The sequence below is a fragment of the Cibotium barometz genome, chromosome 5 (assembly GCF_041138505.1).
Source record: "Cibotium barometz isolate CiBa-2024 chromosome 5, ASM4113850v1, whole genome shotgun sequence".
Taxonomy (NCBI): Eukaryota; Viridiplantae; Streptophyta; class Polypodiopsida; order Cyatheales; family Cibotiaceae; genus Cibotium; species Cibotium barometz.
The window spans coordinates 17,652,258-17,679,057 of record NC_141050.1 but is presented as its reverse complement, the minus strand read 5'-3'; the positions used below and the strand labels follow the sequence as shown (position 1 = coordinate 17,679,057).

At 46.9% G+C, this 26,800-nt stretch overlaps 1 protein-coding gene across 2 annotated transcripts in view; it reads left to right on the top strand.

Annotated features, from left to right (window-relative positions):
• The window catches only part of LOC147638140 (uncharacterized), a 101,415-nt gene that overhangs the window by 27,448 nt on the left and 47,167 nt on the right, over nt 1-26,800 (top strand). For both annotated transcript variants that reach the window (XM_086798058.1, XM_086798057.1), the window contains 8 exons: nt 15,489-15,616; nt 15,729-15,873; nt 19,502-19,779; nt 20,004-20,128; nt 20,341-20,384; nt 20,514-20,645; nt 20,867-20,944; nt 26,585-26,667. In XM_086798058.1, the coding sequence (XP_086654184.1) occupies nt 15,489-15,616; nt 15,729-15,873; nt 19,502-19,779; nt 20,004-20,128; nt 20,341-20,384; nt 20,514-20,645; nt 20,867-20,944; nt 26,585-26,667 (1,013 nt within the window). The remainder of the gene's footprint in view (nt 1-15,488; nt 15,617-15,728; nt 15,874-19,501; nt 19,780-20,003; nt 20,129-20,340; nt 20,385-20,513; nt 20,646-20,866; nt 20,945-26,584; nt 26,668-26,800) is intronic.

Below are 26,800 nucleotides of genomic sequence, written 5' to 3'. Positions count from 1 at the left end.
AATTCGTTGCGCTCATACTCCTGGTCATGGGCGCCCTTCTGCTTATCTTCGAGCTCCCGGCTAATAATTGCTCCAACTGAAGCACCGGGGGTTGAAGAACTAGGGGTAGCCACTGGGGTCTGTGTGGGAGCTGTGCTCACCACGGAAGCTGTGGAGGCGGCGGCGGCCTTTGGAGGCTTCTTCGGACAATCCCGAGAAGTATGTCCTTTTGTGTGACAAAAGTAACATCCTGTACTGAGCAAGCTCCTCAGCACTCAACTTGCCACCTGTCTTGCGTGCCTCCGCTTTCTGGTCTGGAGTAAGCTTAGACGCATTGTTCGAGTTCTTGGAGCCAGAGGCTCCCGGGCTCTGTCCTGGGGAAGACCCCGTCTGGTTCTGGCTTTTGCCCCCCGAAGCGTTAGCCTTGGGAGAAGCCGGCTGGGAAGTCTTGGGCTTGCCACCATTGTGTTTCATTTCTGCACTCTGCGCAAGCGAGAGTGCGTCCTCAAAGGTGGCTGGTCTAAACATACGCACCTCCCATTGGATGTGCGTGTCCAGGCCATACAAAAACTGCCCTTTCTTGTCCGCATCAGATAAGCCTAATTGTAGACACAAGGTCGAAATTCTATTGGCAAACTGAAGGACTGGTTGCGCATTTTGACGCGCACCCCTGAACTCGTCTTCGAGTCGCTCAAGGTAGTGGGGCGGTAAAAACCGCTGCTTAAGGTCACGGACGAACTCGTCCCACCCATAAGCTGCCATACCTGATCTGGTGTGGGCATGGGCCCACTGAGTCCACCAAGGAATGGCCTCACCTTCCAAATACCAACTGGCTAAGATCACTTTGTCAATATCTGATTTCCTAACTGCGGCAAAGTAAGCTTCAAATTGATGTAACCATGAATACAGAGTAGTGGGATCGAGTTTACCATTATACTTACTGAAGTTCATTTTCTCGGGAAAATGATTCGAGGGCGCCGCCGGTGTCAATCTGGCGTCCAAAGCTCGGAGGTAACGCTCGTGTTCCACTCGTCGCATGGCTTCGTCTTCTCGTTGTCGAATCTCCAATGCCCGTATCTGCATCTCAAGCAAGGAGCTTGACTGCGGCTGTGACCCCTCGAGAGGGTCCCTGTGACGAGGATCTGGTATCTGGGGTACGGAAGGAGAGGGAGGAGGAGATGGAAAACGCGACGCTGGAGAGCGAGAACGCTCCTCCAGAGCCAAAATCCGCGCCTTCTGCTCGTCCAACTTGGTTGTCTGGTCTGCGATTGCTCGCATCATCTGCTGGAACATGTCTTGTACACTCAAGCCGGGTGCCCTAGCTGGGCTGCCTGGTGCACTCTGGTCCCATGGTTCTGGTTCTCTCTCGTCGCCAAAGCTCGCCATAGCGGGAATATGCAGTTCCTTTCCGGAACGCAATCTGACCATCCACTATCTGTGTGGGAGACTTCCGGAGGCTTCCGGAGGCTAAAAACCAACCGTCCTCCGAGGGACAGGAGTCACTCCGAAAGGGGTAGTCCACCGGCGTCTAAAAACCAACCACACGAGCGAAAAATTTTCTGGTTTTCTTTGCTGAATCTTCGTCCTTGAAGTAGGCTCTGATACCACTGTAATATGCGGAAGCTTCGGAGAAGGATCGGTACTTCAAAACTCAGAAAACAGCACTCTTTTCGCGACGGAATTAACGCACAAAACTGAAAGACGATGTGCAGAAAATAGAGAGAGAAGGGGGAGATGGAGAAGGACACAGTATTGGGTCCCAATTACCCTCTGTAGGGCCCCCACCACGGATGGTGTATTTGCTTTATTTGAATGATGTAAATCTGAAAACAAATACAAAGTACTTGACCTTTTCTTGGCTGGAAAACCTGCCCTTGACCTTCAGTCCTTCACCCCTTAGCTTTAGCAAACCCTTGGCTGTCCTGGCCCTTGAATGCTTGAGGCTCTTGGTGAATTATGAGATGAATAATGGGATTATGGGCTGGGGTATTTATACCCCTCCCTTCATGCAGTCGGCTGGTTTCAGGAAGCACCCACGACTGAGTTTCATCATTAAATTGTGTTCACACTTTAATAAAGTGTTTTCACACTTGTTTAGACCCTGTCCAGCCTGCGCATGACTCTGGGCAGCACCCTGGCTGCTGGACATGCTGCGCAGAGGTGTGGGACTGCCCCCCACACCTGGCCGCCTGCTGTTCTAGGGTTTTACCCTCTGTCGGCTGCCTGTCCAGAGGCTCTGGAGCTGGCCGACTGCCCCTCCAGCCCTTGCCTTGGGGTAGCCCTATGGGCTGACCCCATCTCTACATGCAAACTACATGCCTACAGAGGCCTGGCATCCAGTTGCAAACCAGATACACAGCACATCTGACATCATTCCAGGGGGAGACTCACAGCGCGGACTGGCACTACTTCATGTGCAGGACAATGCACACCTGACCTTGGACTCATGTGCAGGACAATGCACACTTGACCTCGGACGACTGAGATGGATCCCTGGCTGACTCGTCCCGGACTGGGCTCACATGGGACCAGTTCACCATCCCAGGTCCTGCACCTTCTGTACAGAAATGTCTACGTGGCATCCAAGTGCGGGATGCACGTGACATTTGACATACATTTTGACCATTGCCATGAACATTGCATCCTTCATGAGCTACGTAAGGTGCATCTGCATGGCGTGAGGTCGCCGATGGTTCCTCTCTAATAGCATGAGGATTCATCCTCTTAGACATATGTTCTTGTTCAACCACCTATCAAGACATGTGGGATGGTTGTCTTTTCTGCATAGGCATCCTCGATATGAGCCAAGTATGCATGTGCTGCATCTCTCGGTTGCATATGCAACTCTTGAGATATCATTGCCATGTCATGATCCGTAAAAGATTTAGCTTTCTTGGCCTTCAAGCGATCATGTACCAATGGATCTTGGCGGTAGAGCTTCAACTCTTCTTGTTGTGCATAAAGAAGAGCCTACATACAAGTAAGCTTTAGCTCTTAAGGCTATGGACTCTTCTTCCTGCATTTTCTCTTTACCACCACGGGAAGCAGATCCGAACCTGTATCTCTTTCGGGAACGCGGCATGTAACGCGGCATGGTCACACTCATCATCCTTTATGTGGATGATCTCATTCTCACCGGCGGTCATGTGGAGCACATTGGAGTGACGAAGGCTGCCTTGTCAAAGGAGTAGGAGATGACCGACTTAGGCTTACTCCACTTCTTCTTGGGATTGGAGATCTGGCAGACCCAGAGGGGGTTTTTCGTCTCTCAGCAGCGGTATGTTCATGAGTTGCTTGAGGCCTTTGGGATGGAGAACTGCAAGCCTATTACTTCGCCGATGGACCCGAACACAAAGTTAACCGTTACAGATCCTTGTGAGCCAGTTGATGCCTCGCAGTACCGGAAGTTGGTTGGTTCATTGATCTGGTTGCTGAACACCAGATTGGACTTGAGCTTCTCCGTGGGGCTGTTGAGCTCTTTTATGCAGACGCCATTGAAGACTCATTGGGACGCAGGATTGAGGATCTTGCGGTATCTGCAGAGTACGAAGGATCTGGGACTCTTTTACACAGGAGGGAATGGAGTCAAGCTCCAAGGTTGGAGTGACTCAGATTAGGGAGGAGATCCAGATACGAGGAGATCTACTTCAGGATACACTTTTACCCTCGGCTCAGGAGCGGTTTCTTGGAGCAGCAAGAAGCAGCCAACTATTGCCCTTTCTTCGACAGAGGCAGAGTATCGGGCTGCTTGTGGTGCTGCTTGTGAGGTTGTATGGCTGCGGAGGCTGCTAGGCGAGATGGGGTTTCCACAGAGGGAGCCCACAGTCATCCACCAGTGTGATAACCAGAGTTGTATAGCTATTGCTCGGAACCCGGTTTTCCATGCCCGGACCAAGCATATAGAGATACAGTATCACTTTGTTCGTGAGAAGATCTTGGCGGGTGACATCTTGCTACTTTATTGTTCGACAGAGGACAATGCGGCGGACCTCTTCACGAAGTCTCTACCTCAGGCTACGCTCAGGCGGCACTCCAGCTCCCTGGGGTTGGTTACACAGCCAGGAGCTGAGAGGGGGTGTTAGAAGTCATCTCCTGTCTATTTGTATACACCAGGGCCTCTGTTGTGGGTGTGCCCGCCCGTATATCATTTTTCCACACTCCCCGTATTTTTTCCCTATTTTTCCCATTTTTTTTCTAGTGGCTGGAGGGCTGCCAGTTGATGCCAGGAGCACTCTGAAGCTGGCCGACTGCATCTGTATCAGTCGTGGGCTGTAGGAGTGCTGGCCGACTTGTTCTGTCCAGGCGTGGGGCATCAGATGCTGGCCGACTGCTATATTCAGCAGTCGTGGGATTTTGTCCAGTCGTGGGCCTCTTCTAGAGCTGGCCGACTGCCCTCATGGGCTTGTATATATTGCCCCCCATCCTCCTCCACTTTCTCATTCAGTATCTTCGGGATCTTGTGTATAGAGAAGAGTTTACACACATCTCTCTGTGTTTCTTGTGCTGATTATTTTCTGCAGTCTACTTGCTCTTGTCTACCCAAGTTTGGATATCATTTCCGCTGCATATTCTGACAGAGATGTCCACCCTGGGTGTCAGGCAAAGTGGAAAAGTGACTTGTGGTGCAAGTTGGGATGGACACATGGCTGGTTGCTCTCGTTGAACAAAGGAGAAAAAGTTTGGGAGGTGGGCATTGAGCTTTGTCCGCCTTGGGACATTAGTGTGCAAACAGAGGATTGGTCATAATTTATAAGTGAGTTTTGGTTGCCCAAAACTTAATAAAGTGTGTACAAACTCACTTATAAATTAGTGCTAGTTTCTAAGGCTAGGTTTTAACGAATACTTACCACTTGTCACATGCGACATAACCATGTCGCATGTCAAAAGACAGTTTTAGACGCACAGTTCAAGGGCGGGTATCCCCGGGGTTACCCGGAACTACACATTGGTCAGGCAGGCATGAAAAACAACATGCAAATTCAATTGCAGGCAAGCACATAGAGATGCTATGGAATGCAGCATTGGTATGGACAATCCCTGTTCATGAGACTATACCAAAATAGACGTGTTCCAGGCCAAATGGTGACAATCTGAGCCAACTGCGAGCTTGTCTCTCCAAATCTGTCCACAAATGATGTGATCTCATCTATATACAACCCAAACAGTCTGGGAAATAGCAGGCAGACCTGCTTGACTCCAATAGTAATGTGGATGTCTCCCGAGAGCCCTTCTGGAGCCCAGACTTGCCAATCACGATCTCATATGAAATCATCACTTGCCATACTACATCTGATGAAAATTGAAGGTCCTGTAGGCGGGTCCAAAAGTCGGGATCTAGGGACCGAGTCAAAGGCCTTGTGATAATCCTCAAAACAGCAATATACATGTTGCTTTTTGTCACCAATTGGCCGACCATTTGGTCCATCTCCAGTTTTTGCGTCTCGTTCACTTGAGGCCAGGCCAGTGTCTCGTGTGAAGAGGCCAGTATTTTGCTGACATGGACGGGAGCCAGATTGGTGCCACCCGTGTGTTAGCAGGATGGTGTCGTATGGACGGGAGCCAGACCAGTGCCACCCGTGTATGACCTGGACTGTGTTCGACCCATGGGACTGTCACGCCATGGAAGAGCCAGTATTCGTGCCGTGTTTTGCCTATGGGATTGTCACACCATAGGGAAACTCGTGCCTGGAACTGTGTCTTACCTATGGGACTGTCACTCCATAGGAAGACCAGGTTTTTATGTTTTTTATGTCGTGCCAGTTTTGTGCCGACAGATATTTTGTACTTGTTCCATGAACGGGAGATATGTCCATGTTACTATTTGCACATGCACACATATTTTGCATGTTTGAAACTGTTTTCGCAGGACATGTATTTGTGTGTTTGCTTGCTTGACGTGTTACTTACTGAGCGGGGACGCCTGCCAGTGAGTCGTGAAGCCTGCTCTGTATTCTGACGAGTTTTGGTGCATGTGAATAGGTGGTAAGTATGTCGCACATATTGTTTTAATGTTTCATATTTTAACCTTTTATTTTATAAGGTTAGGTGTTCACATTCACTTAAATGTGGGCACCCCCTTTGGGCACCCACTTAGGGGCCAAGGTGGGGAGCCCCACTTTTAAGTGAGTGTGGGGGTGGGCATGGTCACCTACCCACACTAGTCCCCCCACATGCATGCGTGGAAATCTCTAGTTGTAACTTCACCTTAATTTTTATAAAAAAGACTCTCTTCATCAAGCGTAAATCATCTCCGCTTCCACCCTGTTACGTGAGACAACCGGCGCTTCAATGCTTTGCTCCTTCAGGCTGCGCTTGTACTCAGGCAAACCACTCTGCACTTCTCTACGGACTGCTCACGGGTTGCACTACCCTCCGTACAGGTGACTGTACTTGCAGCAGGAGTTCACTGACTGCAGGCGGCTACTCTCCCAGGCGGCTGGCTGTAACTGCACTACAGGCGGCTGCTCACCTCCCATACAGGCGACTACACCTTCACTGCTGGCGGCTGCTTCTCCTCCCCCAGCCAGGCGCCTATCACATGCTCTGCCTACACAGAGACGGCTGCCACCACCTGAAGGCCACGCCTCAACTCTACTGCTCCTCCAGGCCATCTCCTTTTCAGGCTACAGCCAGGCGGCTGTGCACTGCAACCAGGCGTTATTGAACTGCACACCGAGGCTACTACTGAATTGCTCCCCCAGGCGGCTGTGTGTCCAACATCGTCAGGCTGCGTGTGCATCACCAACAAGTGGCGTCTTGCATCCAGGACATTGTCCACCACCAGTAAGCTGTACTTCTCCTTTCACAGCAGGCGGCTGTGGTTTCTTGCGGTGGTACTTGTCTTGGTGGTTCACCACGAGGCGACTGAGTCTTCATCAAGGGGACTTCGCATCTCCTGGGTGGCTTCAACTTCATCATTCCACGAGTATTGGTTTTCTATCAACCATCTACAAGTAAGTGAATTTTCAGATTTCAGTAAAGTATTTTATGTTTAAATCTGATAAGGGATTCCCGACTCCCTATACGGCCAACACCCGTTCGGTGCCGGGTTGTCCAAGCTCTATTGGAGAACCTCGGTCCAAAGGTGCTGAGATCGGGAGAGCCAGGCGTTAGTACGAGAGCGCCTGTTTGTGCGTGGTCTCGGAACACCAGTGAGGCGCTCTCCACGGAGTCCAGTGAAAGCACAGGACCGTAGAGATTGGACCACACTAGTGGTCGTACTGCTTCGAGCTTCTACATCAAGTTTCGACTTCGAGCATATTTGTTTGGTACTGTTTTCATATGTACATGGACATTATCTGGTTCTTGGAACCCATGGAGCATTGTATTCATTAAATACTCCCAATAAATATATCATATATTGAGGGGGGGGTCGGCCCGTTCCGGCCCCAGTGCTGGTGTCCATCTTTCCATTTCATTTTATTTAAATTTCAAGTTGTATTAAGTTGTCCATTTCAAATTTGTGGTTTTAAAGTTGTGCTATTAAGCGTGTGGGTGTCTAACGGAGTCTTTCCCACTTGACGGGATCGGTTTCATTGGTATCAGAGCACGGTTGTTTCCCTCTTCCTAGTGGGGAAACGAACTTGTGTACTGGACATCCCGCTTTTAGCAAACTTAAAACACAATGGACAGCCAAGGCAACCCTTTGGAAGTGCCAAATTCGAGGGGTCCATCTAGTGCCTCTCGTGGGTCTGATGCCCTGCGAGAAAGACACAAGCCCCTTGAAAGGGTTATTGATAGCGAATCAAAGGGTCAACTGTCTCCAGGAAAGACAGTTATGCTTGAACAAGAGCCTGATGCTATGAGGGCTGAAATGGAACATATGAGAAAACTTTTGTAGGCTCAAGAGCAAGAGTTAAAGTTTTCGCATGAAGATCCCCATCTGCAAAGTGCTATTGAAGCCAGGAAGGCTGATGCTATGGTAGATGTAACTTTTGAATCAATGGCTCGTGAAGTGGGCAAGAAACCAAGGGAGTTGGCATTTGCCTACCTCCTCCGCAAAGGTGATATCAAAGAGGGGGATGACGGAGAGCTGAAATTCAGAAATCCACCTCGGTTGAAGCATGGAGATCCCGCATCCCAAAGGCTGAAATCTTTTATTCAAAAGGAAGAGGTGACAGTCACCTCTCGACATGCATCTTCTCCCCAAGGCACTAAGCCTGACAGATATATGTATGCCAGTGCTCATGGAGGGCATGAAAGTCACATGCATGCAAGACATGTATCTCATGGTGACAGGTCTACTTCCAGAAAAATTTTGCCTTCTGAGTTGTCTCATGGAGAGACCATGCCATATGCAGGTAAGTCACATGCATCTGAATTTCGAGTTCGTGGAGCACATGCCACCGTGCCCCATGAAACCTCTATGACGGCCCATGGAGCCCATGCAGATAGGGCTACCCCGTTGGAAAAGGGGAAAAGAAAAAGAGAAGACCATGAGCCTCATGCCAGGAAGCTCAAGGAATTCAAAGCAGGTGACAAATATGTTAAATTTGATGTCTTTCATGGTGAACATGATGCTTCTAAGGTGTTAGCGTTTGTGGCACAGTTCGACATTGCTTTTAGCGATGAGGATTTCACAGAAAAGTCAAAGGTGTGCCATGCTAGCATGTTTTTGAAAGGGACTGCTGCTCATTGGTGGATCACTGAAAAGATCACTAAGGATCCCATTTCTACTTGGAAGGAATTCAAGGATAGATTTTATGCTCAGTTCTTGCCACCCAATGCAGAGCAAACTCTCACTCAAAAGTGGGACAGGCTGGAACAAAAAGACAATGAAAGTGTGCAACAGTATGTTAACAAATTCTGGAAAGTGTTGCTGGAAGTGACTCCCTTTATGCAAATCACTGAAGATGAAAGAAAGAGGAAGTTTCGTTCTGGACTGCAACCAGCATATAGATCGGGTATTGAATTGCACCCGAAACATACGTTGCAACAACTTACAGCTTCTGCTCTTGCTATGGAGCAATTGGTGCTCAAGATTAAGCAGGATCAAGGAGGTTCCAAGGGAAAAGACAAGGCTGTCCCAAATCAGCAAAAGGGTGGACAGCCACCTAAAAAGAACTTCCGGGAGCCTTACAAGGGTGGTAAAGCTGAAAATAACACATCTAAAGAACAGGACCCAAGGAAGAACAAATTCGGCTTAACCCCGGAACAAAGAGAGCAATATGCCAAGGATGGAAAATGCTTTTCTTGTGGTAGCAAAGACCACATGTTTCGGCAATGCCCAGATCGCAAATCAAAGCACGAGGATAAGCACACCAAAGCTAATGTACATGCAGTTCCTGATGTGCAAGGAAATACAGGTCATGATGCAAAAGAGCGAATGGTTTGCAAGGCTTGGGGGCAAATCAAGGATCAGCCCGCACTCTTCATGTTTAATGACTGTGCAACTGACAATTTCATCTCTATGCAAATGGCAGCTGCATTGGGTATTGAGGTTGAAAACATGGGACCTCAGATTGAAGCCGAAGCTGCATTTATTGGTAAAGAGGTGCAGGTTACCCCTTTGATAGGGAAGTTGCGTATCCATATCCAGGGCTACCTTGATAATGAGCATTTCCTAGTTGCTCCACTGAATGGATGTGATGTATTGTTGGGCAAGCCGTGGCACCATAGGCTTGAGCCCCGCAAAGACTACAAGTCCAATATGATTTCTTTTATGCATAAAGGCCGCATGCATTTTATTGATGCTGGCAAAGAAGGGGATTCCATCCCAGTTGTATCACACATCCAAATTAATAAAGCAATGAAAAAGAGTCTTTCTGCGTACTTGGTTTTTGTGCGTGATAGTCTTGTGCCAAATCATCAAAATGTGGATGCTATGTCTAATGATAGGCTGAATTTTCTTAATACATTCAACGACTGTTTTGCTGACTCATTGCCAGGTGAATTACCTCCCCAAAGGCCCGAAGATCATCGCATAGATCTTGTGCCAGGTAGTTCTCCACCTAACAAACCCTCATACCGAGTGAGTGCTGCACAACAAGAAGAAATCATGAAGCAGGTAAACGAGCTTTTAGAGAAAGGTTTGGTTCAGCCCAGTTCCTTACCTTACTGCTCTCCTGTGCTTCTTGTTCAAAAGAAGGACGGATCATTCCGTATGTGTGTGGACTATAGAGCTTTGAATAAGCTTACCATCAAGAACAGATTTCCAATTCCACGTATTGATGATATCTTGGATAAGCTTGATGGTTCAGCTTGCTTTAGCAGACTTGATTTGAAGAGTGGTTATCACCAGATACGCGTGGTGCCACAAGATGTCCATAAAACTGCATTCAGGGCAACCTTCGGATTATATGAATTCTTGGTAATGCCTTTTGGTCTCACCAATGCTCCTGCTACTTTTAATCGAATGATGGATAGGATATTCCGATCCCATCGCAAGTTTACAGGAGTCTTCTTTGATGATATCTTGGTTTTCTCCAAGAATGAGCAGGAACACAGAACTCATTTGGTCACAGTGTTCGAAGAGTTGCGGAAGCATAAACTTTTCGTCAATGCCAAGAAAAGTGAGTTTTTCCTTTCAGAGATTCATTATCTGGGACATATTGTATCCAAGGATGGAATTACAATGGATCCTGCAAAGGTAGAGACTATTCGGAATTGGCCCGAATTGCAAAACGTACATTAAGTACGTAGTTTTCTGGGATTATGCTCGTATTACAGGCGTTTCATAAGGCATTTTGCTATGATTGCCACTCCTCTACATGATCTCACGAAGAAGAAAACTGCTTTCAAATGGACTTCAAAGGAACAGGATGCTTTCTTGCAGCTCAAGCATGCGATCATATGTGGTCGAGTATTGATTGTTCCTGACTTGCACAAGTCATTCGTGGTTGAATGTGATGCTTGTGGTGATTGCATAGGAGCTGTCCTAAATCAAGAAGGGCATGCAGTTGCATACGAGAGCCGTCGTTTGCATGATGCTGAGCTTCATATGGATATCTATGAGAAAGAGCTCTTGGCTGTAATTCACGCCTTAAAGATTTGGAAACATTACCTTCTTGGGGCTGAATTTGTAGTCAAGACAGATCATCAAAGCTTGAGATACTTTCTATCTCAAACCAAGCTTTCAGAGAAGCAGATGAGAATGGCAAACTTTCTTTCCATGTTTCATTTTCAGATTGTGCATACTCCAGGAAAGAAAAATGTGGTGGCCGATGCACTATCTAGGAGGCCTTATGTTGCTGCAGTCTCAGTGGCCTCTCATGGAGACCTATCTGCTATGAGAGATTTGTATCATTTGGATGCTGATTTTTGCCATATATGGATTGATTTGATGGCTGGTCATTCACATGCCTCTTATGTTATCAACGAGGGTTATCTTATGAAGGATAATTGCCTATGTGTAGTAAAGGATTTGCGTCCAAAGGTTATGGACGAATGTCACGCTCCACCTTATGCTGGTCATAGAGGTATTATGCCTACTACACGCATGATTCAGAGGTATTTCTTTTGGCCGAGCATGCGTAAAGACATTGAGGCTTATGTGCGTGCATGTATTACTTGCCAAAAGGTGAAATTTGACAGGCAAAAGCCTCCAGGTTTGCTTCAGCCATTGCCTATTCCCTCGCAACCTTGGGAAAGTATCACGATGGATTTTATTATGGATTTGCCTAGATCCCAGCATGGGAATGATGCTATTTGGACTATTGTGGACAGGTTTAGCAAGCAAGCTCACTTCTTGCCCGTCAAGAAAACCATCAAAGCTGATCATATGGTAAAGCTTTTTCTTGCTAATATTTTCAAGCATCATGGTATGCCTAAATCCATTGTTGGGGATAGAGACCCCAGGACTACAAGCCTATTTTGGAGGGCTTTATTTGATAATATGGGTACTAAGCTTGAGTTTTCATCAGCTTATCATCCCCAAACGGATGGCCAAAGTGAAGCTGCAAATTCAGCCGTGTTGGATTTATTGAAATGTTATGTGGCAGATCAAAAGAGTGCATGGGAGAAGTATCTTCCACTTGTTGAGTTTGCCTACAACAATACGATCCATGCTTCCACAGGAAAGGCTCCGTTTGAGATTATTTATGGCAGAGTGGTCTTGCCACCCATCCTTCGTACAAAGGATGAGATTTTTGCAGCTGATGAATATGTTCGTGACTTGGATGTTGCCTTTGGTCAGGTGCGGACAGCCATTGCAAGATCTCAGGATAAGCATAAAATGGCTGCTGACAAGCATAGAAGGGACATGGAAGTCAAAGAAGGTGATTGGGTATTGCTGAAATTTGAGAAGGCTAGGCTTCGGAAGAGGCCAGGACGAGAAGGATCATATCCTAAGCTTTCTCCTCGCTATTATGGACCCTTCAAGGTGATTTAGAAGATCAATGAAGTGTCCTACAGGCTTGCTTTACCTAGTCATTGGAAGATTCACAATGCTTTTCATGTGAGTCTATTTCGGAAATATGTGGGGCCAGATCCTGATGAGCCTGTCATCACAGAAGATCCGCCAGAAATTGAAGAGCTTGAGGAGATCCTCCAGCTAGAACAGATTGTTTTTCACAAGGAGAGAAAGCTACCTGCAGGAAAGCTTTCCAGGAGATACCTTGTGAAGTTTAAAAATTATTTGCCTATTGATGCCAAATGGGTAAATGAGGATTATTTTGCAGATTATCCGCAGTTGTTGCAGGCATATCTTGAGGCTTTTCAGTTGAGGTCAACTCTTTAGAAGCCTGGGGGGATGTCACCAATTGGCCGACCATTTGGTCCATCTCCAGTTTTTGCGTCTCGTTCACTTGCCGGTGTCTCGTGTGAAGAGGCCAGTATTTTGCTGACATGGACGGAAGCCAGATTGGTGCCACCCGTGTGTTAGCAGGATGGTGTCGTATGGACGGGAGCCAGACCAGTGCCACCCGTGTATGACCTGGACTGTGTTCGACCCATGGGACTGTCACGCCATGGAAGAGCCAGTATTCGTGCCGTGTTTTGCATATGGGATTGTCACACCATAGGGAAACTCGTGCCTGGAACTGTGTCTTACCTATGGGACTGTCACTCCATAGGAAGACCAGGTTTTTATGTTTTTTATGTCGTGCCAGTTTTGTGCCGACAGATATTTTGTACTTGTTCCATGAACGGGAGATATGTCCATGTTACTATTTGCACATGCACACATATTTTGCATGTTTGAAACTGTTTTCGCAGGACATGTATTTGTGTGTTTGCTTGCTTGACGTGTTACTTACTGAGCGGGGACGCCTGCCAGCGAGTCGTGAAGCCTGCTCTGTATTCTGACGAGTTTTGGTGCATGTGAACAGGTGGTAAGTATGTCGCACATATTGTTTTAATGTTTCATATTTTAACCTTTTATTTTATAAGGTTAGGTGTTCACATTCACTTAAATGTGGGCACCCCCTTTGGGCACCCACTTAGGGGCCAAGGTGGGGAGCCCCACTTTTAAGTGAGTGTGGGGGTGGGCATGGTCACCTACCCACACTAGTCCCCCCACATGCATGCGTGGAAATCTCTAGTTGTAACTTCACCTTAATTTTTATAAAAAAGACTCTCTTCATCAAGCGTAAATCATCTCCGCTTCCACCCTGTTACGTGAGACAACCGGCGCTTCAACGCTTTGCTCCTTCAGGCTGCGCTTGTACTCGGGCAAACCACTCTGCACTTCTGTACAGACTGCTCACTTCTGTACAGACTGCTCACGGGCTGCACTACCCTCCGTACAGGTGACTGTACTTGCAGCAGGAGTTCACTGACTGCAGGCGGCTACTCTCCCAGGCGGCTGGCTGTAACTGCACTACAGGCGGCTGCTCACCTCCCATACAGGCGACTACACCTTCACTGCTGGCGGCTGCTTCTCCTCCCCCAGCCAGGCGCCTATCACATGCTCTGCCTACACAGAGACGGTTGCCACCACCTGAAGGCCACGCCTCAACTCTACTGCTCCTCCAGGCCATCTCCTTTTCAGGCTACAGCTGGGCGGCTGTGCACTGCAGCCAGGCGTTACTGAACTGCACACCGAGGCTACTACTGAATTGCTCCCCCAAGCGGCTGTGCGTCCAACATCGTCAGGCTGCGTGTGCATCACCAACAAGTGGCGTCTTGCATCCAGGACATTGTCCACCACCAGTAAGCTGTACTTCTCCTTTCACAGCAGGCGGTTGTGGTTTCTTGCGGTGGTATTTGTCTTGGTGGTTCACCACGAGGCGACTGAGTCTTCATGAAGGGGACTTCGCATCTCCTGGGTGGCTTCAACTTCATCATTCCACGAGTATTGGTTTTCTATCAACCATCTACAAGTAAGTGAATTTTCAGATTTTAGTAAAGTATTTTATGTTTAAATCTGATAAGGGATTCCCGACTCCCTATACGGCCAACACCCGTTCGGTGCCGGGTTGTCCAAGCTCTATTGGAGAACCTCGGTCCAAAGGTGCTGAGATCGGGAGAGCCAGGCGTTAGTACGAGAGCGCCTGTTTGTGCGTGGTCTCGGAACACCAGTGAGGCGCTCTCCGCGGAGTCTAGTGAAAGCACAGGACCGTAGAGATTGGACCACACTAGTGGTCGTACTGCTTCGAGCTTCTACATCAAGTTTCGACTTCGAGCATATTTGTTTGGTACTGTTTTCATATGTACATGGACATTATCTGGTTCTTGGAACCCATGGAGCATTGTATTCATTAAATACTCCCAATAAATATATCATATATTGAGGGGGGGGGGTCGGCCCGTTCCGGCCCCAGTGCTGGTGTCCATCTTTCCATTTCATTTTATTTAAATTTCAAGTTGTATTAAGTTGTCCATTTCAAATTTGTGGTTTTAAAGTTGTGCTATTAAGCGTGTGGGTGTCCAACGGAGTCTTTCCCACTTGACGGGATCGGTTTCACTTTTGAGCCCTCGCCTCCTCAACGGTGTCTCAGAGAGCAAAGATGTGATCTAAAGTAGAGTAGTTTCTCCTGAAAGCGTGCATGGCTAGTGGCTTTCTGTCCCTTTCTCTCTGCCAATTGACTGATCTTACCCTCCAAATGTGCCCCATGGATCTTGACATCATGTGGCCTATCATAATAGTCTTGTAGTTGTTGAGATCAGTGGGTCTCCTAGGTTATATATGGGGACAATGGTATGGGTGGTCTAAGAAGGGAAAGGCCTTCATAGAAGGCCCTATTGAAGATTTCTCCAAGAAAGCAGGCTTGGATTTTGTGTCCATGTGCGAAGTGTTCCCCCCTAAGGTTCTCGTGATCCTTAGCCCGGTCATTATGCAGCTTCAATAGAGCTCGCGTCTGTTGAGAAAGAAAGAAAGAAAGATAAGCGTCTACTAAAGACCCAATGGGCCTATGAGACCAAAGTGATACAATAATGTTAGCGCTTGCTAAAGACCCAAACGGTCTATGATGTGATACAATAGTGCCATTGAAAGAAAAGAAGTGAAAGAGAAAACAATTGCTGCGAATGCATGTCGTATTAGTGCATGATGGCAGTGTGTGTGTGTGTGTGAGAGAGAGAGAGAGAGAGAGAGAGAGATTTTTCGCTAACAAATTAGTTTGTCAATGCAGGTTTCTGTTAAGATTCCAGTATCTCCTCTTTGTGACCTTTGGTGCTTGGTTGTCGATGTTATAGCACATGTGGGGAGGCTTAACAATGGCATCAATGGTGGGAAGATGATTGTTTCTGCTTCAGACAGGTTTTCCACGGATTCACATGGTGTTCAAGAATGCACATTCATCCAGTTCTTTGTTTTGTCAATTAGAATTTGGTCATGATGGTATTGAAGCATTTGGGGTGTTGTGAAACAGTGTGGTGGCCCAGGTTTTGACATTGGAGTATCCTCATTATCAGAATCAAAAGCAATTTCTGGAAAATGGTGGCAATGAAGCTGCTCTATCATCAAATGCACTATGTATAGGGGTTTTCGAGCCTCTTATAGGGGAAAAATTTCCTGTAAGATTTCTTGACATGGTTGCCTCAATCCCTCCCACTGGCTGTCTTCGTCTTTTTTTAAAAGGGTTTATATGTTGCCATCAATAAAGTTTTTGTGATACAGAAGTTTCAACAACTAGCTTCCTTTTTTGAGATTTACCAGTTTGTGTTACCTTTTGAATATATGGGGCTTTTCAAGCTTGAATTAATGAGTTCTTGTACCTCTCTCTCTCTCCCTACTTTGGTGTGACTAGATAGGGCCACGGCACTACAGCGAGCCTGACGTCCCAGAAACCTTAGACCTCGCCAGCAACACAGACATCAGCTTTAGCTTGAGGAGATCTTGGAGAGGCACAAAGCCACCCTCCTGCACCCAGTGGATCTGTAGAGCCTTCTACAGGCTACCCCCATGCTTGATATTCTCGATGGCCCCCTCCTATCAGGGACTTAGCTCCATAGATTGTTATGATGATTTTGTATCACATGGCTCGGATTTGACATTCCCAGCTCATAGCTCTCGTCTTTGTTTTCGTTTGTACCATGATGAGATTACATGGACACTATTGTATCACTTTTGGTCTTATAGACCCATTGGGTCTTTTGAAGACGTTCAATATAACTTTCTTACTTTTCCCCCCCTCTTGCCCCTCAAGAAACTTCTGAATCCTAAATAGGGAGAGCTTGTGAAACCAAAGAGGCAATACCAATGACTCTACTGAATTGCAATGTGGCACTTTGGTCTTCACTTTGCAATTTCAGGGAGACACTCTGTGTGTGGTCTTGTTGGCCTCCAATGATCGCGACACCATCCTCGTAAGAAAAGATGAGAAACAGCTACCAAATGTTGTCTCCTAAGGTGTCGTACCAATACTAGATGAATGGGTGTTGTTTAGGATACATGCACCAAAGGAAGATACTATTGTGCCATTTCACGACGACTGCTTGTCATGGCAATAGGATTGGAGAACATCAAGGCTAGCTGATTATAAATTTATGTCTGGCGACTTAAAAGTCAGGGTACTATCACATTAGGATTAAGGAGCAAGATATTCCCAAGACTGCCTTCAATACTCGATATAGACATAGTGAATTTCACAACCAGAAGCGGTCACAACTAGAAGCTCCAATGTAACATGAAATTGGTATGATTGTGTAATGCATAGCGAGGCCTTCTTTACACCTTTATGTTAGTGAGCATGAAGTAATCCACTTTAATCTTCCATAGGAGATATAGTAGAGAGAGAATATGAAGAGCAACACCAGATTGGGTCCCAATCTACCCATTTAAGGCAAAACAACCCCCCCCCCCCCCCCCCCCCCCCCCCTCCCCCGAGAGTATTTGCTTTATTGCTTTGGAGAACTTCTTTGCAAATTACAATGCAGAAAACTTACTGATACGATGTAGACCAAATGTTGGCTGAACCATCAAGTGGATTGAAGACAACTATGAAGCCACTTTGGAAGCCTTTATGCACACCCAGATCTGCTGAGGGAGATGCAAGAATGAAGGCTGCATGCTGAAGAAAACTTCGGTATGCCTTGGACTGAAGCACAATGTAGTGCTTTGCTGAAAAGAATGTATGCACAAGTCAAGAGACATAGGCACACATAGTTCTGCTCTTGATCATTGTTGAATAGTGTGAGAATGAGATGATTTAAGCAAGGGACTGAAGGGTGCTTATATATGATCATCTCTATGCTGGTCGGTTCTACCTACTGCTGTCAGCCTGTTTTTATGTACCCATGACTGCTGAACATAACATTAAAATTTTAAATGCTGTGCTCTACCATGTATGGGGCTAGTGGGTTTGCTTCTCACCGGCTGGCCTATATGGGCAGGCCGACTGATCAAAGGCTGGTCTATTTCTGGCCCCCATGCCTAAAGCCCAAGTTCTTGCCCCTTTTGGATGGCTATGGGTACTCTTGGGCTGCCCATCTTGCGGCTATAAGGCTGGCCATAAGGCAAGCCTCTGCCTTATGCTTCTATATGCTTTCTATCTATGCTAGGATGACCACTTGCACATACAGGCTGGCCAACACATCAGCTTTGCCCTAGACATCTGGAAGTCCTCAAGGTCGGTCTACATTTATACAACAATACAAGCAACAGGTGGGGACCCTTCTGAGGGTTACTGAACCCAACCATGTGTATTGTTCTCTCTCATGGATTCATTGTAACTTTTGGTTTCATAGTTTGCAGACATTAATATATCTGTCTTTCTCTCTCTCTCCACTCCATCTCTCTCTTGCATATTTTCAGTTTTGTGAATAATCTCTCCTAATCAAGTAAGAAGGTTCCGTATGCTTCAACACATAAAATTGGTATCAGAGCTTTGAGCGTGATCACCCTTTCACTGCAGGAAACAAAAAAAATTGTCTCGTGTGGATGGTTTATATTCGCTCACATATTGGATAGTTTGCTTGCATTCTGGAAAAATCCTAAACACACCCACCATGGAGGAGCAAGAGGAGATTAGAGAGATTGAGTCTAGTGCGTCCGATGAAGTGTCCTCTACATCGATTGACACTATGACTTCTACGCTGATGAAGTTACTTCTTCACCATCACCACCCATTTCTTCACTACCCACCGAATCTGCTCCTTCATAACCTTAATCTCCCCTGCTTACTCCGGAGTGATATCTTGCTAAGGAGATGGCATGAGACACGAGTTCAAATTGAAGCAGCTTCAGATGCGATTGGACATCACCCTCAAAGAGACCTGGCGAAGAGAAGAAGAACGAGGATGACAAGTAGAGCATGAGGCCTTCCTCTTGGCTCTAAACCAATTAACCTCTTCAAGCTAGTTGAACCCTTTTCTAGAAAAGGTCACTTATGTCTGTGTGCACCATGCGTGTATGTTCAGGGGTACTAGTATGTAGAAGATCTGGAGGAGCAAAGGAGCACAAATGTCACAAATAGAGGAACAGGGAAAGACAGGAATGATGAGAGGTAGTTGCAGTAATTGTCATACCTATACTTGCTCAACATAGCTTTTCTGTCACCCAAGCATATTTGTGGGATTTGAAAAGGCTAGTTATTGTCCTGCATGGTTTTACTTAATGGAAATCTAAGTAGTAGTAGTGGTAGGGCATGCAACCTACCTGAAACTACCGGATTCTGTTTTACTCTATGGCCATCCTGTAGGGCTCAAATTAGAGCCTGTGTTTTCCAGCTTGTCCACGTGCCTATGTTTGAGAGGTAGGAATGCATGGATTGCTCCACCTAACACATGCCTTGTGATTTTCATTATCGGTGGGGCCCAAGGGTCTTCTGCCTCTACTTTCAGACAATGTGCCACTACTACTTCTAGGAAGGCGCTAGACATTATGTGCTGCCATAGGAGCAGAGGCAGGTGACAAGATGGATGGAGCAAGATCAAATGCAGACCAAATAACCATGCGAAGCAGAGTATCTTATGCGTTTATCTATCTGAGTTTAATGGAACCAAAGGCATGCCAGAAACCCACGAGACTGTAGGACGGGTTCAGGCAGTTCGTGCTATGCTGAAATCCTTACCTTGACAGTGACTATGTTTCTTTCTAACTACCAAGTTTCAAATACCTTGTATTGTGAGGAGGTCATTGTCTATTTCTAGTTGATGGCAGTTAAACATATGCTTCAACAATTTTTGGGTAACTGTCTGTCAGGAGATCGAGTTCTTAAAGAAAGGTTTTTACTCTGAGGAGGAGCTTGATGTAGTGGTCAGTGCGTTACGTCTTTCCAGCAGTGAGAAGTCAAGAAAAACCCCTAGACAAAACTACAAGAGACAACATGAAAGGAAGAGTAAGAGCGGAAACCCCAAGACTGTGTTAGACACCTTGGAGGCTATGGGCGTAAAGGTTTATGGGCAGGACAGTTTAAGTGGGCAGTCAGACACAGAGGTGGTCTCTTGGGATAATATTGCCGGATATCATGAACAAAAAAGGTATGTTGAGAGCCTCATGAATTGTAATCCTCTCCTTTTCAAAACTTCTTTTTCGTAGAGTTCACTTGTTACAAAACCTTGTTGGCCCCATCATGGACCCCCATCAGGGATGGACAGGCAATCTGGACTGTACAACTCCCAGCCCTCCTATTGGAAGCCAAGGTTCTGTAATACAATGTCAATTGGATGGATGACTGAAGTTATGACATGGGTTTGTCCTTTAGGGAGATTGAAGATACAGTCCTCCTTGCTTTACGATGCCCTGAAATCTACGACAGCATTGCACGGGGAACAAGACGCAAGTTTGAATCAAATCGCCCTCGAGCTGTTTTATTTGAGGGTCCCCCAGGTAATGCTTTAGGCATGGCCCACTTCTTGTGTCTTTTCTGAGCTTTGATCAAGGAAGGTGGTTGGAATTGACAAAAGCTAAGTACTTTTTCTACTCATATTTTTCTGACTTCTTTCTTTTTCTCTTGAAAGTGTTTACAGATACACGCACAAATCACTTCAATAACTAGTGCTACAATAATACAAGTAAAAATTTTACCTCTGATTTTACAGGCACAGGGAAGACTTCGTCAGCACGTGTTATAGCCAATCAAGCGGTAAATAAATTCAGCTTTCTATAGGAACTCTGCTGCCCCCCCAAAAAAATTAAAAAAACAAAGTTTAGAAAAAGGATTAATATTGGCTCTCTTTATAGCAAAACTAAATCATATCAATTGCCTTTACAGGGTGTCCCATTATTGTATGTGCCTTTGGAAGCAGTAATGTCTAAATATTATGGTGAGAGTGAGAGAATGCTAGGAAAAGTTTTCGATATGGCCAATGATCTTCAAAATGGTGCAATCATCTTTTTGGATGAGGTAAACCTTCATGAAAATTGGTGGACCTAACTAATATCAAAAAAGAAATTTAACTTTCTGAACATTACCACTAGTATGGTTGCCCTTTCTTTTTGGCTCACATGAGTTCCAGCTAGGGGATCAAACCCAGGTTTTTGCTTGTTGGCAAACCTGGTTGTTACCACACATTGACACCATCTTTTTTTTTTTGCCAATACCATATGTTTTCCTCCTTTGAGCAGATTGATTCTTTGGCAATGACCCGTGACAGCGAAATGCATGAAGCGACCCGCCGAATGTTATCTGTCCTTCTTAGACAGGTGAGGAAACCACTTGACCTACTGTGTGCAGGAGTATTATATCACCTGTATTTTCAGGATTCCCAGAAGGATGGGTATGTGATAGGGAGTCTAGAGGGCTAGGCCAGTGGATGAGGACCAGCAGTTAGTGGAGAAATTGCCAAGAGCGAGGCCCTAGACCCACAAAACAATGCCTAGGTCTTCTTTCTTGGGCATTGCCCCAATTGGCCCCCTTATCCACTGGCCTAGCCCTCTAGACTCCCTATGATGTGCCCATCTTTAGAAATGAAATGAAATGATATATTAACGTTTCTAAGAGGCCATAATGGCCTATGAGACCAAAACTAAGAGTACATTTGAAGTTGGTGTCTCATCAAAGAGAACAACTAAATGAGACTAAAAAGTACAATAAACTGATTGTCCTACAGTTATAAGAACAGAACTATAAGACTCCGAGATGATACTGAGTAGAAAATACTGGAAAATACTGAAAAATGTATATCAGGTAGATCCATGTATGCTGAACAGTTGAAGTGTTGCTCTCTCCTTAGATCAAGTATCTCCGCCATGGGGCTGTCTAGAATGGAGAGGTCGTAGAAGCGAGGTAGGCGCCTCCGATGCTGAGCAATAATGGCTCTGATCTAGCGATGGTGAGGATGCCGTGGTCGGGATCCTGGTGGGCGTGGCCGACGAGCACACGACATAAGATAACTGCTCTATTAGTGGTGACTCCCTGGGAGCATGGTCGGTGCCCTGATGGCCCAATGGAGGAGGTATCAAGAGGTGTGTGGGCTGGGTTGCTGGTGCTGGTGCTAGTGCCAAAGAAATCTGTCAAGGTCCTCTGTCTAGGTACATCATGGCTCGGCCTCTTGTCTGCCTAGAGGGTCTCTCTGTGTCTCCTGAGCTCAAGTAGAAACAATCCCAGGCATCTTTGATCCTCAAACTCCATGACCCTGCGTAACGGCCGAAAACCCTCTCGGAAGAGGCAGTGATATCTCCCTCAGATCTCATAATAGACTGTACATCGGCAAATGTAGTGTTCCTCTGTCTCTACCTCATGGTAGCATAGCTGACAAATGCGGTCATCCAAGATCTGATGCACATATCGCCCTGTCTCAATCCGGAGCTAGTGTGACGAGGTCTGGATCTGTCCAATGGCTCAACGTATCCCATGTGATAGGTGTACATCCATGTACGCCGGGCGGGTGATAAAATCATTTGGTGAGAGGTGTAGAAAATGGCTCTTGTAATGAGCCATTTTCGTGCCTAAGGGCTCAAGGGAGCTAGTCCATGTCTTCTCTGTGTCCACTCTGATGATATCCATCTTGATCACGCGGTTTCGCTGTGAGCGGGTGAGATCCAAAAATGGACAATCCAAACTGTACTGAAAGGTTGGTAGTGTCTCTATCTGCAAACCATGTAGGTCAAACCATGATCTCATCTGAGCGTACCAGCAATGAGTATCTCCATCCTCTGCCAACTGTATGGATGAGGTCAATGCCCATCGGGAGTACCTCTGTTGAGGGAGCTCCCATAGCCGCTGTAAAAAGGTAATTGCCTGGAATAGGGCCTCGGTTACTACTGGTGGGGCACCTAGCTCAGCCCAAACAATCTCATGTGGTACTGATGATTTGCTCTGAATCATGCGGGCAATCATCATAATTAGTGGTCTCTCCATTTGCCTCCATCCCTCGTCTGTCCCTCTTTGAGATCTGTGATGTATACTGGCCCCCCAAATTGGAGCTCTGTACAGGAGGGTCGGTGTGACGAGCGTATCCAATAGCCACAATTTGGTGCGTGGCTCCTGAAACTGTATGTGTGCACACTGCCTCTCAAGTGCCCCCAAGGCTGCATGCCCTCGAGCTAATCTAGTTGCTGCTGCCTCCTTCAGGGAGAAACGCGGTCCTGTGAAAGTAACTCCCAAGGAGTCATATGGCCTGACGTACTCTACCGGCTCTCCTCGGAAAGTGAATTGAGGCTTTGATCTTGTCACCCATGCCTGTGTGGTGTTAAACACCATAACCTTGGTTTTCCCAAGGTTCACTGTCAGATCTCTATCGGCACAGAAAGCCTGTAATGCATCCAGGTGTCTCTGTAATCCCTCTGGAGAGTCTGAGATTAGAACAATATCGTTAGCATTTAACAAGATGGGTATCAACACCCCTGCCAGGCATGCCCCTGGGCCTCCCAATCTGTCTACATAATCAAGGACCGCATCAATGTACAGTCCAAAGAGGGTGGGCGATAGCGGGCTTCCCTGCTTCACCCCTATCGTGCTGGTCACCCTATCAAATAGTCCGCCTGGAGCTCGAACTCTGCTTGTCACAGACTCATACAAAGCATATATTCCCCACTGCATATCCTCGGGTACCTCAATGTCATGCAATCTATGCATAAGCCTGGCACGTGGTACGGTATCGAAGGCTTTGTGGAAGTCCACAAAGCAGCAGTATATCCTTCTCTTCTGTGCGCTGCCCTCTTCAATAAGTGCCCGAAGTGTCAGTATGTGATCCAAGGTAGTAAATCCTCTCCTGAAGCGAGTCTATCCATGTGCTCGATGACCATGCCTCTCTGCCCATTGGCTCAGCTCCGACTCCAATATAGAGCCATATAGTTTGGCCAAGTACTGACCAATCATGATCGTCTTGTAGTTGCCTGGTACCATGGGGTCCCCACTCTTAAATAGTGGTACAATGATATGCTTTGTCCAGCTTGTTGGGAAACCCTCACAAATGGCACGATTAAACACATGTACGATGAGCGGAGCCAAAGTGTCTCGTGCATATGAGAAGTGCTCTCCAACTAGCCCATCATGATCCTGTGCCTTTCCATTCTGTAACCTGTCTATCACATCTAGCACCATCCGCATAGTAAAAAAGGTGCTACTAGGCGGTCTAGCTCCCGAGTACCAGGCTGTCTCTCCTGAAACATCTTCCATGCCCTCTTGCTGTCCTTCCCCAGGAAGAGTTGGTAGATCTCCTCCTCTAGCTTAGCCAGATAGGCTCGTTTCTTCCTCCGCACAAGGCGCTGAAAGATCATCCTGGCCTGTCTATACCCAATGGCAATCTCACGCTGTAGCTGTGCTCGTGTCTCATGACATTCATCATCATAGCAACTGTTATGTGGGGCAGTGTTGCAGGGGTGGGTGGAAGGGATCATAGTGTAGGGAAACACATATGAGGCGGATGCATGTAGTACACCTGCCAATCCTCTCGTGATCTCGTCCAGAGGGCTATGCGGGTCTAAAGCGAACAAGCCATCAGATATTGCATCTCGGTAAACCCCAACTGTCTCACGTGTAAACTAATATCTCGGGTACCTAGGTAGATGAGTGGCTGATCCATCTCTCGGGGATCTACCTACTAGTGTGAAACTCAGGTATGCATGATCGGCTGCTATGCCAATGGGCCTATTGGAAATCGTGAAACCTTGCACGTCAGGTATCAATGAAGGAGATCCCATCAAGTAGTCCACTGTGCTCGCTCCCCCTTTAGAGTTCCAGTGTGTGAGAGCATCTGATCCTTGCCATCTCGATAAGCCATTGTATATGACCAACCCATGTGCACTCCCGAGTGTGAGAAAATGCCTGCCATAATCTGTAATCTCCCCCTCATTCTGTTCTGATCTCTGCGACCCTACATCCTCTGCCGTGATCTCCCGGTACATAGCCTCTTGAGTATCATACAGCCTTGTCTGCTCTGTGCATGTACGTGCATTAAAGTCTCCCAATAGTAATATGTCTCCCATGCTGGCAAACCTCATGATATCATCATATAGTGGTATATAGGGTGACTCTCCTGATGGTGCAAACCTGGAGCGGGCTGGGGGAAAGTAGCATACCGCCACATATAGCTCGCGGAGCCCCTCTGCATATTCGGACCCACATGTACCTCGCATCTGCATCTCTATGTACCACATGTATTTTGTCACGAAGCTCCTCCTTGTAAAGTATTGCCACTCCTCCGGATCCTCTGAAACCTCCCACTGTGTGTGGCTGAGGGCAGAAAACTGATTCCCATCTATAACCCTGTACGTCAAGAAGCCTCTTGTTTGTGCACTGATGGGTCTCCGTATACATAGCAATATCATTGTGTCTGAAAGTATCCTCAAAGTATCCTGCATCTGTTCTAAGGGCTCCGTTGCAATTCCACACCGTGAATCGCAAGGTCTCATAGGCCGCGCACCGTCAAGCGGGCCTCCTGTCCGTAATGATGACTCGGCCATCTCTGTATACCGCTCATTTCCCCTCTTTCCTTGCCTCAAGCACACGCGGCATGTGTTCCTTCCGGTGTGCTATTTGTGCCGGTGTAATGTCCTCATCCAAATAAATCTTTTCCCCCTTAAGGGCCATCCTTTTGGAGAGGAAGGCCTTCTTCTTCTCCAAGTCACCAAACCTGATGATCAATATCTTTGCCCTGGTTTCATCTCTGCCTACTCGCCATGCTCTGGTAATGGGTACATCAGTGGCTCCAATTTTTGTTGCAAGAGCTTTTGCATCCTCTTGGGGATTTCCCTTATCTTCCCACCCAACTACACGTACATGTAAGGCACGTGCCCGTCTCTTGGCTTCCTCTTCCAATGTAGCATTCATCACCTCTACTTTATTGACTGGTGTATCCTTCTGTTTTTTTTACTACTTCAATCCATGGGTTGACTTCCTCAATTTGTTTCTTTGTGGCACTGGCAATTTCAGCCCATGAATGAATTTCCTTCTCACCTGTAGCCACTTTTGCCTTACATGATTCCAAAGTGTTTTGCATTTCTGTGATGTCTTTTTCGCGGTCAGCCATACATGTCTTCAAAGTGCCTTCATACGATGCAACTGTTGTGCCAATCTCTCGGAGCATGTCATCCTTCCATTTCTGCATCTCTTTTTTCATTTCCGTGTGCATCAAGGCTTGGGCTAATTCCATCTCATCCCGTACTTGGGCTTCCATTTCTCCCTTCAATCGGACATATATCTCTTCCTTCAGTGTTTCGTATATCACTTTCCTTTGGGCATGCATCTACTCGGTCCATTCCTTTTCAAGCTCCTGTCGCATGGTGTTCATCTCTATCCTTATGTGAAGCTGTATCTCCTCATAAAGGGCCTCATCTCGTCAGGCCATCTTCGTAATCCTTTGTGAGCCAGGGGACATGATTCCTTCCCTCAGTCTTCTGCGGTAGGCATTTGGTGCCTTCTTCGTGGGGGTGTGAAAGGTTGTTTCACCATCCTATTCCCCCTCTAGGGGTTGAGACATGTTTTCCCCTACTAGTTGCTGCCTTGGGGGCCTGAGCAAGCGTGGGTGGGAAAAGGCCCGGCGACTTGCGCACAGGGCAGCGAGGCAGCCTACAGCGGCGGGCAGAGCAGAGTAGCGAGCAAGGGTGGGTGGGAAAAGGCCCGGTGACCTGCGCACAGGGCAGCGAGGCAGCCTACAGAGGTGCGCACGGAGGCGGGCAGAGGCATGCAGGTTGGTGCGCATAGAGCAGAGGCGCACAGGTCATCTCAGCAGGCGCACAGGTCATCTTAGAGAAAGCTGATAAATACAGGTGCTGTAAAGAGCAGGTCTGGGGGTGCATCCTGAGGGGGGCAAGGGTGGTGTTGTGGTGGACAGATTCAAGATTTCTTAGTTCCTTGTTACATTGGATTGCACTAGACTCATTTATGTGTACTTGCTCTAGATAGATGGATTTGAACAGGATAACAGAGTAGTAGTCATTGCTGCTACAAATAGAAAGGAGGACTTGGATCCTGCACTGATCAGGTATGCTTCTATGTGCTTTTGTCTGTTTAAGTAAATCTTTTATATTTTTTAATCAAGGTATGTATTGGTGGGCCCTTACCCCAGGTGGTAATCACACCAAGCTACCCAGAAGGGGGGTATGAGTTTGGATGCT